Source organism: Solenopsis invicta, chromosome 3, assembly GCF_016802725.1.
Source record: "Solenopsis invicta isolate M01_SB chromosome 3, UNIL_Sinv_3.0, whole genome shotgun sequence".
Lineage (NCBI taxonomy): Eukaryota > Metazoa > Arthropoda > Insecta > Hymenoptera > Formicidae > Solenopsis > Solenopsis invicta.
The window spans coordinates 20,737,105-20,757,585 of NC_052666.1; the positions used below are offsets into that span (position 1 = coordinate 20,737,105).

The 20,481-nt window shown below is 30.7% G+C and overlaps 1 protein-coding gene across 5 annotated transcripts in view; it reads right to left on the minus strand.

The window, feature by feature from the left end:
* Positions 1-9,973: 9,973 nt before the first annotated feature.
* Positions 9,974-20,481, minus strand: part of LOC105203955 (monocarboxylate transporter 3) — a 30,828-nt gene continuing 20,320 nt past the window's right edge. For 2 of the 5 annotated variants that reach the window (XM_011172912.3, XM_011172917.3), the window contains 10 exons: positions 19,250-19,454; positions 17,293-17,433; positions 16,716-16,904; positions 14,968-15,214; positions 14,670-14,874; positions 13,865-14,032; positions 13,343-13,565; positions 12,680-12,919; positions 12,358-12,483; positions 9,974-12,121 (listed from right to left, as the gene is read on the minus strand). In XM_011172912.3, coding sequence (XP_011171214.1) covers positions 11,961-12,121; positions 12,358-12,483; positions 12,680-12,919; positions 13,343-13,565; positions 13,865-14,032; positions 14,670-14,874; positions 14,968-15,214; positions 16,716-16,904; positions 17,293-17,433; positions 19,250-19,454 — 1,905 coding nt within the window. In that variant the 3' untranslated portion in view covers positions 9,974-11,960. Of the gene's footprint in view, positions 12,122-12,357; positions 12,484-12,679; positions 12,920-13,342; positions 13,566-13,864; positions 14,033-14,669; positions 14,875-14,967; positions 15,215-16,715; positions 16,905-17,292; positions 17,434-19,249; positions 19,455-19,970; positions 19,992-20,481 lie in introns of those variants that run through there. The other 3 variants (XM_011172914.3, XM_011172915.3, XM_039447141.1) reach the window with 2 other exon arrangements.

Here is a 20,481-nt window from a genome sequence, read left to right on the forward strand (position 1 = left end):
CATGCTATTGTAGTTATATCTAATATAATTGTATCTATTCGATATTTTATAAATAATTGTTCTTGTACATTCTTATTATATATATTTTTATACATATATTGAAACTAAATACGTTTTATATTCAGTATCGTATTGATATCCGATACTTTAAAGTTGTTTCATAAACTCGAAATTACGGTATATCAAGTTATGCCGCCCTGTGTATCGCAGAAACTACATCGAAGAGATCGATCACGAGCACCTGCTTTTATTTCAATGCTAATAATTATTAATTGTACTATGTAATTAAATATGTTATTGCATCCATATTTAATTATAAAAATTTACTACACTATTTCGTAAATATAGAGAGGCAAAAAATACGATAAGAATATGAGAAAAGAAACGAAATTCATACAATACATATTTTTATATATGAGAAAAATATCTCTGAAACTAAAGAGATTTCTCAAAATTTCTAAAATTACTAAAATTTACAAAATTGTTCACAAAGCTCATTTAATGCTATATACTATGTACATTATTATACCTACACAAAGCACAAAAAAATTGGCACTAGAGGATGAAAAGATGAAAGATCAAAGACTCAGCTCAACCATAAAATGTACTTACCCGTATCGTATAATGGACACGGCATGTAGCCATATCGTTGTTCGGGATATACAACGGACTTATTCTTCTGTCCGCTGGTCATTGTGGCGAATTTGGTCACGTACTGCAGGAGCTTGTCATAGAAGAGCAGAAAGGTCGTGCGAATTATCGTTAACGAAGACTGTAGGCACACTGGCCTTTAAGATGCCTCTAAGGAGCTTCTTATCGACGATTACCCAAAGGTAGTCACAGATGACTGCATCCTGCGACAACTGTCCACGGCACGTTGCATTAGACCAGCGAATTAACTAATTATCACTGGGCACCGTACCGGTGCCAATTAGCAATGCCCCTCTGCTTAAAGCCGAGTGAATACGTCGTTTAATTAGCGCTGAAATAATTGGCTGTTGTTACTTGTGGCTCTTCTCTTCTTGTTCGTTTTTGTTCGAGTTCCGCCGCTTTCTGTTAACATGTAGATGTTTTACAGATGTTTACTACTGTCTTGCGCAAGGAATCTACAGATATTAAGTTGAGCGTATACGTTTTCACTCTTTGATTAATTAAAGTGCGATAATATGATGAGAACTGATAAAAATTTGAATTTTTTTTAGAGAAACTACGAAATTTTGCGAGAATCCACAATACATATTTATAACGATGATAAATAAAACTTAATTAGCATTTTTATTTTCTTTAAAAAGTGCAAGTTAATTAGTTACAGTCTAGCTTATGTTTGAATAAGAGAAACCAATGCATATTTAATTTAATTTATTTTTCTTAAAATTCAACCAAATTAATCTAAACTTGATTTTTTTAATTGTATTATTTTTTATTCAACTTCTAAAAGAAAAGAGAATTAGATTACTTTTTGATTAAAAAAATAAATCTATTACAATTTTTTTTATAAGAAATTTGATTTTTATGCCACATATATTACGAAAACATTTATAACAATTTATGTATTATCTTAAATTATTTTTTTATCTCGTACACAAATATATCAGACTTCCAATGAATTAGAAAATAACTGACTTGTTTTGCAGTCGGCGGAACAAAACCGATAAGCACAGTTATTGTACTCTTTTTCCTCGCAAAAAATGTAAAACACAGATTGGATATAAGATAAACTGTTATCCGTAAACCGTAAAAGTACTTGTGTGAAATTGGTGGTATTCAGAAATCGCAGAATACGAGCGATACTCGACTTGAGAAGTTTTTTTATACCGAAGAACCTATATGCTAAGAATTTTATCACACCATTTTCTATCTTACCCAGGAACATTTTTTTTTAAATAAGATATTTTATACTGTTAATCTACATATCTCAATTTAGCAATTAATGAATAAATTTAATAGATACGATCAGTACTGATAAATATAAATATAAATAGCAAATTTGCTGTAGATTGTCAAAAATATTTTTTTATTGAAACTAAAGGCTTAAAGCCGATAAATAAAATGTCATTGATACACTGTAGTCATGTTTGTGTTTTACGCAATTTGTACGAAACTTTTATATACCATAGCGTTTTGTACATACACATTTCACATGCTCGTATCAATATTGGCATTGTAATTGATATTAATGCAGCGGTATCTATCTCAATTACTCGATTTTCCTGTTGGCAAGGTGAGCAATTTAATCGTAATTTGCAGGATATTAGTATAAATGTGGCACGTATTTCCTCAATTAGAAAAAACATCAAAATCTGTTATGATTATTTGGTATGATAATCTAAAAAGATAGTTTGTGTGATTTTTAATTTAGAAGATTAATTTAAAGAAAGCTCGATTTGATTGAAAAATGTATTAATAACAGTGTATACATATATATTTATACATTATATTGTGTTTTTATACATTATATTTTTTATGAGAATTGACGTAATGATATTCCAGTGTATGTCAAATTTTACAATCAACGAATTTACTTGTTATCTCAAATAATGCACACTGCACAGCGTCTTATTATTTCATCTCTCTCTCTCGCATTCTGGCATTCTTGCAAAATTCGTACGCGAAAAGTTCACTCTCACGATCTAGTTAAATCAGGAATTTCACCCTGCTTCGCGAAGGCAGTTAAAATTTCTACTATCTCGCATTTCTATTTCGCTTAGCTAGTTAGCAGAAACTCCGCGCATTCCTTCGGTTTTGCAATCTATGAGCCTTGCACGTTAATCTATTGTTCCTCAGATGTTTCTGAAGATCTGAATCTTAATTTTTCAAAGAACAATCGTCACGTCGAGAAACAAGATTAATTCTAAAGAAATTTACACGTTCGGCAAAAGAATTCTTTTCTTGTAATTGGTTGAGTTTGTTAAAAAACGATCAACTTTTCCAGAAAAAGAATTCCGCATTGACTACTTAAAAATTTCGCAAAAAATTTTTTTAGCAACTTCTTCAAAAAGTCTTAGAATTTTGTAAAAACAATTAAACAAAATCAATTGCAGGGAGACTAGAATCCTGATTTTAGAGCGGAGAAATTTTCGTACAGGTAAACGCCGCGAGAGCACCTCTCTCTTGCTGGCATTTAATCTATAAATGTACCACGTGGATTCGGCCGTTCGATTCGACGGTTCCTTTCCGGACCAGCGCGGACTGCTTCATCGACCTCTCTACCGACGAACACGAATATTTTTTTCATATAAATTTTCGACCGTAAATCGCAACCGGCATGTACGCGTGATCAACGAGCGTGTCAATACGTGCAGATAAACGCGCGGCGAACCGTTCTGTGCACGCTCTGACGCTGTACTGGACCAAGTGAGGTGAAATGGAGAAAGACAGGAGAGAGAGTATATGTATGTGTGTGTGTGTGCGCGCACAAGATAGAAAGAGGTGCGAAAGCAACGAAAATGGACGTAAAGAGTGAAAAGGGGTGCGAGGGAGGAACGCGGGAAACCGAAAGAGAAACGAAGACCCGAAACAAAAGAAGGGAGTAGTTATTAGAAAGTAAAAGGAGAAACAGAGACGGAGAGGTTGAGGGGAATGGCACGGGTGACGGGGGATGCTGTGGTAGTTGCGGGGCGGAAAGTCGCTCTGTCTCGCTCTAGCCTCGCCGCAGCGATGCGTCGCGGCGCGCATCATACCCCTTTTCGAGCCCCGAGCGACTAACCAACCACCACCTCGTCGTCTGGTCCTCTACCCTCTTCTCCGCAGCCGCGAGAGAGCTCCTACACCACCACCACCTATTCTATGTCGCAATGTATCCGCAGTCGGAAGCCGAAAGCCCGATGGTTTCGGACCGGCACCAAACGACTCCGCATGATCACAACTCTTTTTACCACAACACTTTATTATTGTCACCGCGTTAAATGAATTTTCTTCACAATATTCTTTAAACCTTAATGGGGTAGCACAATTAGTCGACGAAATGGTCCAATTTTGAGAATAGCTTCAACTGTCGCATTTAATTCAATAGTTAATAGTTAACCATTAGCGGGAAATACACAAATTTATTTCCAAAGACTAATAATTGATGATTATTTTAATTATATACATTTCTTGAGGATTAAAGTGTAATTTATGATTTTGAAGATAATAACTTTCGATTTTTACATTATATACAGAGGTGAGTTCACAGTATATCATTGTGTCACGATGCTACAGTAATGGCATAGTAATGGTTTATATCGCCTTACATTACTTGGAAACACATTATTTTGAAATATTCAAGTGTATTTTCTAAACAAAAAAGTTGCAGTAAAAAAAGTGATATATTTACGTATTCGATGAATTAAACTCCACAGGGAAAACTGCGATAGTACCAATACAATTTGATTTGGAACGATGCTAAATTTCAAGATATTTTGTAACTTGTTATTGCGAAATAGGAGAAATATAGAAAACAACACGGGTGACGAATTGAGAAATGTACGTGTAGTGTTGTAAATAAATGGATAGATCTTTACTTATGTTAAGTGATTTCTTATTCTATCATAACAAAAAGCAATAATTACAGCAGGAAAATTAATTTGAAATTTTGAATTAAAGTTTTATTATTTATAAAGTTTATATTTTAAAATACAATTTAAAGTACAAAGTAAATTTAAATTTTTAACGTTTGCGACACGCGATCGAGTCTTTTTGAATTAGAACACTGTGGACATAAAAATTTTTTTAATTTAAATTATTTCTAATTGGATATGCATTTTAATTGATGGTCGAAAGTGCTACAAATAAAAGTGTATAAAAAAATAACGCAAAATAATGGACATTAGTATTAATTTCGTACTTGATTTAATTAATATGATGACTCCTACGTGACACGTTTGCACATACAAAATCTTGCGTTTATTTTCAGTGATGATTAACCGGCAACAGAGATTTCTCTTTAAAGTCGGATATTGATCAGGAAAACGAGTTTAATCTAACGAGAAAAAAAATGAAAAAATCCATAGATTGCTGTATAACACCAAGCAAAATATAAAAATATGGCATACCGGTGTGAAGTTAGCGCCCAACTTTATAAAAAACAAAAATGCTTAATACATATGATTGTACTTTCTTTGTACCTGTTTGTACCTCTTTTGTTTTTGTTTGTACCTTAACGGGTTCGAAGATACAACGCTTTCAGTTTTACGCTTTTCAATTTTTTTTATGTCCGAATCTCTTGGGGTACAAACGAAAATAAGGTGGTACAAACGGGTACAAACGACGCTCTTTCAAATGCCGTTTTTCGATATCTTTTAAAATGGCTGGGTGTTACCCCCCCCCCTTCCATCGAGAACTTAGCCATTTTATAAGATATCGAAAAACGACCAACGGCATTTGAAAGAGAATCGTTTGTACCCGTTTGTACCACTTTTGTTTTCGTTTGTACACTAGGTTTCACCGATGCCTTAACACATGAACTTGTACGCATGTCAAAGCATATCGATATAGTAAATTCGGCATGTTCCGACTCAAAATATTTTTACATTTCATGCCTGTCATCTGACAATTATACTCAATTAAATTATTAACAACAATTTACCTCTTTTTGGTTTTAGTTAAATTTTTCTTACGTTAAAGTATATAATCAATTTTTAAGTCGAAATTAAATGTAATTGGTTTACTTTAAAAAAATTAATAAATATTGATAATAATATATATGTTATATTAAATTTTAAAATATATATGTATTTTATATGATTTTTAAATGCAATTTAAATGTTATTTAATTTACCTAATACTCTGTAGATGCTTGAATTTTTCAATCGATAGATTTTTCTATAAATTCAAGATAAAAACATTAAACTATTTTTCAATTTTTATGATTCCATGACATAAGGTTTCCAATTCATAAATATGAAATTAGACTTGGACCTTAATAATATTACTCTTAGACATTAATAAAAATATTTTTTACATTTATTTTTGATGCAAATTTCGATTATAAAGAATGAAAATAACATTTAAACATTTTTTTCTCCCTGATTTCGTTGATGGACCACCTTAACAAAATTACATGTGAAACTCTGTTCCCAACTCCTACAAAAAATATTTTTTCAGATTTTTTTCAAAAAGTAGGCCACAATGAAATAAATTAAAATAATAACATTTTTTGTTAATTTTTATCGCAAAATGAGCGGGTAAATTATTTTTGTCAGCTCTTTAACGATTTATTTGTCTACAAAATTCATATTGAAATATTTTGCTGATCACAAGTTGAAAGTTAATGATAGCTAAATTTTTTTTCAATTTTTATAATTCCATAACATAAGGTTTTTATTTTATAAATATGAAATAAATGCTTATGTTGTGGAATTATAAAAATTAAAAAGTTATTTAGTTATCGCTAACTTTCAACTTGTGATCAGCAAAACATTACAATATAGAATATAGACAAATAAAACGTTAAAGAGCTGGTAGAAACGATTTATCTGCTCATTTTTTGAAGAAAATTAATAAGAAAAATGTTATTTTAATTTTTTTCATTGTAGTGCACCTTTTGAAAAAATCTGATAAAAATATATTTTGTAGAAGTTGGGAACAAAGACAACACACGTAGTTTTTTCAAGATAGTAAATCAACAAAATCACGGTAGGAAAAACGTTTAAAAGTTATTTTCATTTTTTAAAAATCGAAATTTGCATTGAAAGCAAATGTAAAAAATATTTTTATTAATGTCTAAGAGTAATATTATTAAGGTCCAAGTCTAATTTCATATTTATGAATTGAAAACCTTATGTTATCATATAAATGGAATCATATAAATTGAAAAATAGTTTCATGTTTTTATCTTGAATTTATAGAAAAATCTATTGATTAAAAAATTCAAGCATCTACAGAGTATTAGGTAAATTAAATAACATTTAAATTGCATTTAAAAATCATATAAAATACATATATATTTTAAAATTTAATATAACATATTATTATCAATATTTATTAATTTTCTTAAAGTAAATCAATTACATTTAATTTCGGCTTAAAAATTGATTATATACTTTAATGTAAGAAAAATTTAACTAAAACTAAAAAGAGGTAAATTGTTGTTAATAATTTAATTGAGTATAGTCGTCAGATGACAGGCATGAAATGTAAAAATATCTTGAGTCGGAACACGCCGAATTTACTATATCGATATGCCTTGACACGCGTACAAGTTCATGTGTTAAGGCATCGGTGGAACCTAGTGTACCTGAAAGGCTTCGAGGATACAGCGCTTTCAGTTTTACGCTTTTTAATTTTTTTTATGTCCAAATCTCTTGAGGTACAAACGAAAATAGAAACGACGCTCTTTCAAATGTCATTGGACGTTTTTCGATATCTTTTAAAATGGCTAAGTTTCCGGAGGAAGAGTGTACGTAAAAACTGAAAAGCGCTGTATCTCCGCACCCCTTGAGGTACAAACGAAAACAAGATAGATACAAACGGGTACAAACGATGCTCTTTCGAATGGCATAAAGGAAATTTAAAAATCTGTTAATTGGCCGTTGGCTATTTTTTCATCCCCTTAACTTTTTACCCCTTGAGGTACAAACGAAAACGAAAGTGGTCCAACGGGTACAAACGAAGTACAATTGATAAGTATTAAGCATTTTTGTTTTTTATAAAGTTGAGTGCTAACCTCACACCGGTATATAGCATAAAGGTAAATTTGTAACGCTTTCTCACATATGTGTGATTGCACGTAATCAGACGAAATAATACCATCTTGTTGCATTAAATTCCAGAGACAGTTTTGCATAAATTAAACTTCTAGTAAAACTCGCAGATGGTCGCGATTTATACATCCGGTATTAACTTTAAAATTATTGTATTTTATGGAATATATACTCTATTTTTAAATATTTACAAAACTTTAAAAGAATTTATTTCATTAATTATAATACTATTATGATGAATATCTTATTGAAACGTTGTTTTGATTGGAAATTCTTTGAATATTTATATAATTGCGTATACGAAAATGTAAAATTAAAGTAGAATATAAAAATTTAGTAAATTGCAAAATTTTTTTAGATTCGTGTCATTTGTTACGTGATACTACTCACAGAAAATGAATAGAACTCTATCTAAATTCGTCTTTCAAAGTTTCTTCTCTTCCCGGGTAGTTTGTTTAGATTGAAAAGCAAAAGTGTGAAATATTGCCGCAATTTCACGGAGATACTTTACGCAGTCGAAGTCGGCTTTTAGAATACGCACGAGATGGAAAGTGAGCTTCTCTTAATGAAAGAAATAATTTATGTTCTAACTTGGAATAATCTTTTATTTTCGGTATATTTCGCATCTTAGCGAAACCTACTTAAAGTACCTACGTCGTTCCTACTTGAATTATAAAAGAATATTTGGCAAAGGTATAAAAATATAATGGTCCAGTGCTTTTAAACTTTTACATTCAAGTATTTATTGCGCAGATGTAATGTACATTTCACAATTATTTTTAAGAGCATTGATTAGAGTATAAAAGTAAAAAAGAAATAAAATTTTTTTTTATTATTCTTTTGTAATTGCGAAAAATAATAAAATTTATTAAAAATTCCATGAGCTTTTGTGTCTCATCTTTTATAACAGTTTAATGCGAGTACTGAAAGTAAGAAACAAATGTTCATTGTTTTTGATAGACATTAAAAAGAAATTTCAAAATTGAATGAGCACTGCTCATAATTGAAACTCTTACGTACAACGAGAAAACAAGAGTAGAAGCAAGTTAAAATGGGAAGGTCAGTGAGAACAAGAGCACTATCAGCTTAAACGAACGGCAATAGTTTATACTTCGACATTGTCGCGCGAAGAAAAAGGGAGGAAACACGCCGTCGATATTGACGAAGGTGTTACAGTCGGCGACCTCGTATAGTAGGAAGCGACAAACAAGACCGTAGATATTGCGAGTGGCAATTCACTTTTATGGCTGTTCACATGAAAGAATCCATCTAAATTTTTTTTTTCTGCTAACCTATTGAAACCACACAATAAATTATTAAAGGGGATGATCGAAGAAGAAAAAATTTAGCAAGCGTGAGAGAAAAATAGCAAGAGAGTCACATTGCCATATTAAAAATATGAAATATTGTACTTACGCATTTTGGAATTAAAAATGTTTTATTAAAAATGCAAGATGAAGTTATCCATATATAGGATAAGTAGGCAATTTGTCAAAAATAGGCGGAAGCTAACAAACAGTCTCTGATATTAGAACTTTCACTATTTTTGTGTTGCGCAGCAGCGTGCGTGCTCTGTTCTAGAAACATTGCGACAGGAATATACTGGCCGACATTTATGAGCAAACATCGTAGTTTTGCCACGTGCCTTATTTGGCATTCGATTTTCTACTGTAAATAGTACGGAACGCCAGTATACTTTGCACACATTGTGTTACGAGAAAAACAATATTGCATTTCCGTATCATCTTGCTGTATCATGTCATGTATCTGGCGCACAACGCAATGCGTCATTTTGTTCACGGTAAATATGTTTGTTCTCGGAGAATATCACATTACGAGGCTAGTGTGTGGCCACATCACGATAATTCACGATTTCACGCGTCGGCGATGATTCACACAGTCCTCCCAGGAGACAGAACTCCGTGACTTTGATGCATTGGCAAAGGCCTGTCACTAAATACATAGGATACTATTATCGAGTCGATCTTCGCTTAAATACAGATTTACATATATGTTCAAACGTTGAATTTTTTTGTAGTGATCTGGATATAACAATTTCGTCAATATTTTGTTTAAGAAAGTTAATTTTTAATTTTATTTTAAGAAAAAAGCTATTTTAAGAATTTTATTTTAAGAAAATTTTCAATTTTATTTTAAGAAACATATTTTTTAATTTTGTAATAAATAAATATGCAATAATATAATAAATATAATTTTATTTATCACAACTTTTAGTGTATTTTGTGATAAAGTGAAGTAAGAGGAGACAAAGAAATAACGAATTGACGGAATTATTGTAAATGATAAGTATATTTTTTAACGTATTTTAACTTAAAATAGATTTATCGTACATATTTTTGCCAACGAAATCATTTCCTCGACATTAATCGAATTGTCCTGTACAATTCACTCCTGAATCTGCATGATTTTACGAAAATACTATATAACATATATATGCGTATATATAGTACGTATATTAATAATAACTAGGAACATTAGGGGAACGGATTTCACTTTTGAGCAATTTTCTTTAGCCTAACGGATAAAACGACATTAAATTTCGCCTGATTCAAATCAGTTAGCTTTAAAACTGACTAAATTTTTTGTAATCTCGCGTTATAATTTTAAAAAGCGCAAAAAATATTTATGAAATTATCTAACAGAAAACGCAGATTTTTTTAAATATAATAATTTGAAGAAAAAGTCTGTACAAAGAAATGTTGAAAGTTTCGTGTCGTCGCAAAATAAGTTATCAAGCTTTAAGAAAATGATTTTGATTAATTGCTAACATTATAACAGCGAAAGATTTAGTCTGTTTTAAAACTAAGTGTGGAGTGGTCTTATAAATTAACAAGATTATATCGGAAGACATGCGCATTTCGTGAGATTACGTATACGCTTAGGCAAACAAAAGTACAAATATTTTTCGATGCATACAAACATATCGTACACATAACGCAATATACATGCTCTCTATTCGCCCAACTTCTATTCATGGAATATGAATGATACAAATGCTTTATTTTAAAACCTTATAAAAGTCTCTATGCTACATGATATATATGTGGCAGTTCTGTTTCATAATATAATATACATAACGTCATACTACAACGCGAAATAAAATATGCAATCTTATTTTAATAAAATATCAATATTATTTTTAATTCTGGTTTCTTCAAAAAATCTCTTACGATCACAATTGTTTCTAAATTAATTCGATGATCATATTTACTTCGCGAATCTTGCGTTGTCGAAACGTTTGAGACAACGATTTTTCGCTATTTGGATCACACGTTTAAATGCTTTACTGTTTAAGATAAGCTAATTATAGCACCGCAATAATTTCTAATAACAGAAATAATAATTATTTAATTGATAATTCTTGTCTTATAATAATTTATAATTATTTGCCGTTATCTGTCTATTATTATTACAAAAATATATATATTTGAGAATAGTAAAATAATATCTGTTTCTAATTTAATTTCTTATGAGTTAATATTGATTAGTATGAGAGTTGGCTTTCCCGAGCCATTCTGGAGACATAAATATCTTAACCAGATATCTTATTCATAATTCCAGGTTGGATAGCTTAGGGACATAGATAAGGAAACATATCATTATATTTTAAAGTATGCAGTGGTAAATATTCATATTTGACGCAGTCGGTTTATCGAATTTAAAATTAAGATACGTATCATAATTAATGCAAATTTAGTTCTATCTTGCACAATTATAAGTAAAAATAGATATTTTCACTGTCGCGTTGAAATAATGTTTGCTATTATCCTTATTATTAACAAATTTTTGCAGTGTTGCAATTTAGTAATTTTACATCATTGTCCATGACTGTTTAGTATGTATAATTAATTTTAGTTATAGAAACAGAAATGTTAAATAATAAAATAGATATTCTGTCAAAGAAAGCAATTAAACTTTCGACAAGCAAATCATAAGATCACATGTGGAAAGCACATTTTCTTTCTTTTCGCGTTATACCTCCTATAAGATGAGAATGTTTTCCAAGCGCATGATCGAATTTTATTTAAAGTAATTATTAAGTCTTGAGTACGAGCGAACGGGATCGATCGTTCTGTCGATTGCACGCACGAAATCGATCATCTCCCGTTTACGACGTAAAGGCGTGCGGTATAATTGTGTTTTTCGCTCGAGTGCTCGCTATAAATTATTATGCATTAATATGTACAACGCATATGTAGCGCGAACGAGCACGCGCACGCGGAATATGAAGAGTGAAGCGTAATTTTGCGTCTTCAATCAAGATGCGGAGAGTTCTATCGCGGTCGATTTCTTCTCACCGCGCCTCTCCCACGTGTTGATCCTTTTTAACGGATAACAGATCACAGCCGACAAAAGCATCAGGCTGCCGGACAAGTAGAACGAGGCGTCGTAGCTCCCGGTCGCATCCATGAACGCACCTGTTTACATGTATAAATATTATTATTCAGTTGAATTAACGGTCAATTTCTCTGATTTATGAATGCTTATCACAAGATTTATAGGATCTACGTATGATAATGAATAATTCTAACGAACGGTATAAACATTTCCTAGAATCAAAGGTGCTTGTTAAAAGTCTGCAATCACAAATCAACGTTCCGATCAAACTTTTTGCGACGTCGTATATTCCGATGATCAATATCATTCTAATTACCTGCTAGAGGCGCGCCCACAGTCGCCGCCACACCTTGGAACAGAAGAAGCAGCCCAAAAGCATTTGTTAGTTTCTCTAAACCCAATAGATCCACAACGAGAATTGATCTTAGGGAAGCGAAGACAGCTGTGAAAAAAAATGTATGATGTATTTCACAGACCAATATGCTTAAAACTAGCTTATAAATTTCAAATGACAATAATATATAAATAGAATGAGATATAGTACGATACATCTATAAGATTTTCATATATGAAATGCATCATATTCTTTTGTTTTCATTTGTAAAAAGAAAATTTTAAAAGTCACGTATGCTGCTTACATATACTGAGACCAAAGCTGGCTGCATAAAAGAATTGATATCCCTCGCTTAGAGAAAGGCCGGAGAATATAGTTACTAAACCACCGACGCTGATAAATATATTGTTCACAACAAGAGCGTTAACCCCGGGCAAACTGCTTGCTAACCCGCAAACGATACGACCGATGGTATTACCGATACCTATTACCGAAACGAGGAACATTGCCGTCGAAGCATCAATGTTAGCTTTTATTGCTCGATCTACAAAACAGATAGATAAAAGGATTTCCTTAAAATAAAAGAAACAATGCAGAAAAAAATATATTATTATGACAATATAATAGACAAATTATAAACAGGATATATACATTTTATCTTTATTATAAATCTAAAATTAATAGAAAATAACGCAGTAAGTAAATAAATTTTATTATGATTAAACAATCCTAGCAATAAATAAAATTGTAACTAAATCTTTTATCTTTACTAAACTTGCATTAAATATATTTATTGTTTATATAAGTTATTAATTATTATTTTACTTTTTTGATTTGTAACTATTATATTAGAAAAATATTATGGGCGGTGTGTAGTATTTTGAAAAAATTCTCTTGAAAAATTGCTTTTTTTTTTAAATACGACGAGAAAAATTATGAAAGAATAAATATTAATTATTATTCTTACCTGCTACGTACAAGAAGGGCGTATAAAAGCCCATCATAGTGAGCCCACCAGAGATCGCTAATATTAAAAAGGACGGACTTTTTAGAAGGCTCAAATCCAGCATTGTGGCCAGAATTCGTCGCACGCTTTCCGGACACAGGTAGAAACTTCCGCTTTCTTCCTCCGCCACATCCTTTGCCGTTGGCAATCGCGTCACTGACATGTGATAACCGACCGACGATTGCTAAAAAGTCGTTTTTGATAAGTAAACATTTCTTCTCAGAAATTTAGCAACGTTAGCTTAGCGTAATTTGCTATTTGATGTTTTCGTAAAAATACAACTAAAAAAATTCAATCGGTTAATTATTAAATAATTAAAAAAAGAAAATCAGTTAACCATTTGAAATGCTATGATTTTATATTCTCTGCACAAGAATGCATTATAAATTTTTTTTTATATATTACTAAACATGTTTGTTAAATACATTTTATGGAAAATTTAACAAAAGTACATTACCGGAATATATTCTCGATAAAACTAACTTGAGATCTATAATGAGGAAGTCTATTCAAAGAGCCGCCATAAAAGATGTCATCTCTATAGAACGGTCTCTGCGGATCCTTTGAATTACGTTTGCCCATTCGAAAAGACTTTTGGCTGCATTCCGAATCCGTTCGGAGACGTCTACCGCTAATCGTATGTCGACGGATCTACAAACAGAAAACAGTTTTTACATCTCCAGAGTTACTCCAGAAAAATATATTTTCTATCGTTTTTCACTTAACATTATATATTAGACATTTTTTCGCAGATTCTAAAGTGGAGATGTTTACAAAAATAATTGATTCGCAAGGATTTTTCAGGTCATAGAATTGGCACTCGTAGTTTCGGAAATACTAAATTTCGTTTCTTGGCAAAAGTAAACATGTATTTTTCTTCATTCATATATATAATATTTTAGAAATATTTTAGTTTAAAAAATAAAAGTGAAAGATAAAACTTGCGAAAATTTTAAACTAACAAAGAGCTCCCCGATTATCGATCAAGTTCGATTATTCGACACAATTATTCAAACATTTTTGCAACTTTATTACTGCAATTGATCGATCAATTATAGTTATGCGCAGATAATTTTACCTTGTATTAATTAAAATCACTCTATCGTCCTAAATAATGAGTACTTGATAATTTTTCTTATAATATACGTCACTAGAAATCTTAACATTTTTATTCTTTTGTTCTTTATTCCTTTTAAAATTTTCGCGCAAAAACCCGATGATGGAAGATCCGTCTCAACTTGAAGTTCTGTTTGTTTCAATTTTCCGTCCGTATGTATGTTGATCTTACCGTCGGAACTTTCCCATTTAATCGCTCCAAATCGCCGCCGAGCAGATTGTTCTCCTCGGCGATCTTCTCGTCGTTAGTCATAACGTCTAAATCGGGTCCATCGGCAGGATATATCGGCACGGACAATCGTTTCTCCGAGGAGCTCATTTTTCTCTCCAAGGTCTGAGTCTCCACCTTGTGCAACGAGTGCAGGGACTTGGATGCGCTGAACAGAAATTAGGACATTCCGTTGAGAAAGCTGACGCGTTAAGAGAAACGATTGTCAAATATCTGTGTAAATAAGATCTTTCTTTATTACTTTACTATGTTAGGGCTGCTACTGAGAAGTTCCGCCGCCGTTGGATATTCCGTATTATTATTCGTGCCGAAGACACTTGTTCTTCTATTCGGCTGTACACAGTGTAACGAAGTCATTGACACTCCCTTTTCCATCAACGTTGCTTTCACCTCAAGCGCAGCGTTTTCCGGGGTTTTCTTTACCTTAATCCTCGTTGGTTTCAAAGGACGGAACATCGCGCCGAATACGGCACAATGTAATAGCATACCTGAAAACCGCGTAAACAAGACGTCGATTAATAAGGCATCTCAAAACGTTGAATGTATCTAAATTCAGTTTACTGCTAAATATTAATATAAATTTAATTTTATTATGTTTAAAAATATTACAAATCTCAAATTTTCTAAATGTATAATTATATATGTGCAAAACATATAAAAATCTGTACTATGTCTGTTTTCTGTACTCTTTGCTTTCTATTTTTTGCTTTTAACCTATTGTCTTTTTACCTGTTTAAACACTGTTTTATAGAAATTAGCAAGATAAAAGTTAACGAACTCTGAAAGAGATAAGTGACACGTGACGATAAGAAGCACGATAAAATAATGCGTGAACAGGCAAAAAGATAATATTTAAAAGTTAAAATGCAACAAACAGAAAGTAAAGAGCACATTGTAGATTAATCTTTATGTAAGATTAGAAAAAATAATTGTTTCACTTTTTTCATATTTACTAAAACATTACAAATAAATAATTAATAAATAACAAAATAAATTTTTAATAAACTTTTAATAAATATATTGTTCAATGTATAATTAATGAAAAATAACTATAAAAATAACTATTAAATCATCTAAAAAACATTATTTATTGATTGGGAAATTGAAAAGTTATCATGAGTATTATAAATAACATTCTTATATATTTTTTTAATATCTATATTTAATGCTACTTAGACTTCCGAAATTAATTATGATGTTTGCATGTAAATAGCTATCAAATTTATTAATATAAATACATTCGACAGTTGATTACATGCAAATGTCATAGATTATGAGCCGATAAAATTGTGCGAAAGTAGTTTCTTATGGTTTTATAACCGATTATTCAATTAAACGATACTTTTTTAGACATTAACTTATCTCAAACGGTCCTATTTCTCTCTTGAGGTAAGCGATATGCACACTTAATCATCATATGTTAGTCATGCAAATCTTTGTTATCTAGCTAAACGCACGTGACGTTTCACAATATTAAGAAAGTAAAAGAAGTCGCGTTACTATTTCTCATTGATGAGAAAACTGATAAGATAATAACGAGCAAATTTAATTGAAAGTTTAATTAAGAAAAAGTATAGGGAAAAAAGCAAAGTTTTTTTATTGCTATTTACATAATGTAAAGATGATAGCGCGCCTTTATTTTCCCGGCGGACAGCACAATGGATCTATACATTTAATTTTTCTACGGGAGAAAACTGAACCATCCATAATCGAAGCAATAATTTACAATATAACATTTAGCAAAGCAAAGGTATATTCTTTCTAAAAATATACATATATCAATTTTAAAAATTTTAATTAAAATCTGGTATTAAAATTCATAATTTTGATGAATTTTATTGTACGATCTTAATTAAAATCCGTTATGTATTGTTACAGTAATAAAAATGAAGTTTTAACTTAAATTATATTATATTTCTTCTAATTCGCGATTTAAAAGTCCATTTTTAAATGTATGATTAATTAATTTTTTTAAATTAGTATATTTACCTGCCTGACACAGGAAAGCTCCTCTCCAGCCAAAAGTTTGCATAAGTACATTCGAAAGTGGTGCGAGCAAAAATGCTCCGATACCAGAGCCACATACTGCGATACCTGTGGCTAAGGCTCGCCATTTTTCAAAATAAAAACCAGTAGTTATCACGGCTGGTACGTATATTAGACCTGCTCCGATGCCACCTGGTTTTTGAAAAAAGTCTTATCTTAAAACAAAACTTATGCATAAATTCAATATTTATCTACGTTCGAAAACATTTGAATTAATTTATCAGAAAATCTTGGATATTTAAGCTTGTTGATAGCATATTCCTTAAATTAATTATAATATATTTTATAATTATTTCATAATTATTTCTTGAAAGTTCTCTAAAATAACGGTACTTCCGAATCAGTATTAACATTTATATATCAATAAATGTGGTCAGACTTTCTGCAGGATTTCCTGCAAGATTGGATAAAGTAATAAAATATCGTATAATATGCAAGAGAACTTGACAGAAAAACTCGGCGAAGACGCCTACTACTTCAGCAATATGAAATATCCGAGACACAGAGAAAAAGAACTTACCGATGGCTCCATAAGAAATGTAAAGGAATTCAATGGAAGTACTGAAGTATGCGAGAACGAAGGCAGCGCAACTTATTACGCTTCCTAATATCGCTACCAGTCTAAACCCATATCGATTGGCGAGGGCGGATACGAAGGGACCTGAAAAAAGCGATAATTTAATTTACGATAATTTAATATAATCACTACACCGATGAATATTGGTTGAATGATAACGTATAATAATGATCACTCCTTATACGCTGATTATCGATACGATTCTAATCATTTGTTTTTTTTTCTTTTACTCGCGAATACATTAATTGCCACGTATATTGACTGTTTGACTATACGCAACTTAGCACGAATGTCGTCATTATAATAGCAAGCAAGTTTTTGCAAAAACAATATACACATCGTATGTTTAAACAAGTGATTCTATTAATGTACGTTGGTAATGCGATAACGCCACTTCGCAATATCAAATAATTTGCTATATATTAAATTTATAAGTATATTAAGAAAAAAATCTTATACGTTTTTTAGCACATAATAAAAAATATAAATTCGAGATGCAATAAATAAAATATCCACGTCCTCGTAATTTTTATACGATAGTAAAACAATTACATATATAAAATACAAACAGCTATACATAAATGATTCTTAATTTCTTCGGAAACAATCATTTCTGCAATATTAAAGATAAATTATAGGTAACATTGTTCTTTATCATCACTGGTAATAAGATACAACTTTACTACAACCGATTATAAATGTCTTGCACATGAAAGATTCGTGATATATAAAACTTTCCATAACGATATATATAAATCATCGTGTATTTTCCTTAAAAAAAAACTTAATTTAACTTTTGACGAATGATTAATTATGTAGTATTAAACACATTTAGCATTTATGAAATGTAACTGTTAATTATCGATGTCACTAAAGTGAATATGTGAGCGCGATAATTTAAATGCGTCAAACGTTGTTGAACGAGTTTGAAGATAAATTGAACGCCAAATGGAAATGTTCCGGCATATTTATTTTTCTTGCATTGCGAAAATCCTTGAGACTGGTCATACAAACGGTTACTTATATGCTAACTCGGGTGCGAACACAAGTGTACATCACATAATACATATGTGACTTTATCGACTCGATATGTATCAGGAAGATTCCACATGCGAGCATATTATACTGTTGTATTGTACAAACAGACTTATCAATTGCGTATATTCAACAGAAATATAGCTATCCTTATCCATATTTTCGGTGTCTTGCATAAAACGTGTTGCGTCAATATTGTGACTTGATATGTCAAAGATGTGTAAATTCTAAAGATTGCAAAATATTCCAACTTAAAAATGCAAAATCCGCGTATTAAAGAATTCATTGATCAAGCAATACAACATATTTTGTGCACAAACTTCATATTTTATTTATTTATTGTTTTGATATTTTTTAAAATATTATTATATTTAAGAATTATTTAAGTTATTCAAAAGTTTGTTTATTTGCAACATAATATTTTAATCAAACACAATTTCTTTGATGTTACGCAAGACAGATAGAAATCAATGAAATGTAAATGCATTTCAAATTCCTCTAATAATTGATTTAGGTATGATGTTTCTAATTGATTATGGCTAACTTTACAAAATAAAAATTACTATACTTTTAAATAAAGCAATTATTTATTGAGACAAATAACTTAAAAATTTTTTTACTTTAGATTTATTTAACAGGTACCCTCTAAAGTTTCAGAATGATGTCAAAGTGAAAAATCAATATGTCAAAATTTTTTAAGTATATGAAACATTAATATTTTATAAAGAGTCTTGTAAAAGTGACGTTGCAGTTTTCTAAGATTAAGTACCCGACTTGTTTTTAGATAAAATTTATTTAAAATAAATTATATAACGATTAATAACATAGATCTGCTGTTAAATGTTACATACGTGCCGTTACTAACCAGCCATGAGATAAAATCCGCTCTGTAACGAGTTAACGAACGCGACACTTGCTTTCGATACAGAGAACGCATCCGCGATTTCGTTGAGAAATACACCGAAGCTGAAAATGATACCGTCGACAAAGAAGTTGCACATAAAAGAGGCTGCAACAATCACCCAGCCCCATCCTCCGTCAGGTGGTACGACCATTTCCACTTCGATGGTCTGTTGAAAAATGTCAATGGAACTTTTAATACTTAAACAAATATCTTACATAAAATAGTTAAATATATATTTATGTAAAAATATAAACAATTGTTTTTATATCCTAATGCAATAGCAAATTATTGCAATTTTTTTTCCTACTTTTTAAAATTTTTAATTAACATCGGGTAAATCTATATTAATTAAAGAATTTTATTGAATATATTTTATATTAATAATACTTTGGAAAATATTATAATAATAGAAAGGCAAGATTTTTTATCAATAAAACATAGCTAATTGTAAAAAATATTTATTGGAATTTAGTATTTTCATGATTTTAATAATGAACAAGATAACAAAGAGTTAAGAATTTAAATATGTGATATTGTTAATAAAAGCATTTCAAAACGGCAGTTGCTTGATAAATAATCAAAATTTGTTATGGTTAAGTTATTTTAAATGATACGCGATCAAGTTGCTCAACGAGCGTTGGATTTATACGGATAACCGCAATTACGAAAATTAGATACCTACGACTTTTAATTAGTATGGAAATTTGTGCATATCCTTTACGTTGATTTTGAATAAAAAACAAAACAATACTAAAAGCATTCAAGCTAAAAAAAAACATATACGTAAATATAAATTATTTAAAAATAACTGTGCATAATTCTCGTAGATTAATTCACCGATAAAATAATTATAATTACAATATTATTCTTAACACAGAATAATATTAATTTATATGCTGCAAAAGCTTTATGGAGATATGTACGATATGTTCAGTAAACACAATGATGTAAATACGTAAGATTTAAGTGTAGTAATTATCATATCTGATTTATGCGAGGGGGAATTCACAACCCAAAATTTTGTACACCAATGCCGATTTTTGGCATTGCTGTAAAACACTGCCGACATTTTTGTACACTGCCGACAATGCTTATTGTTAGTCAATGCCTACAATGCCGTCAATCCTATATTAAAATTAAGGCAATGCCATGCAATTATGAACACTACCGCGTGCCCATTATCATACGCCAAT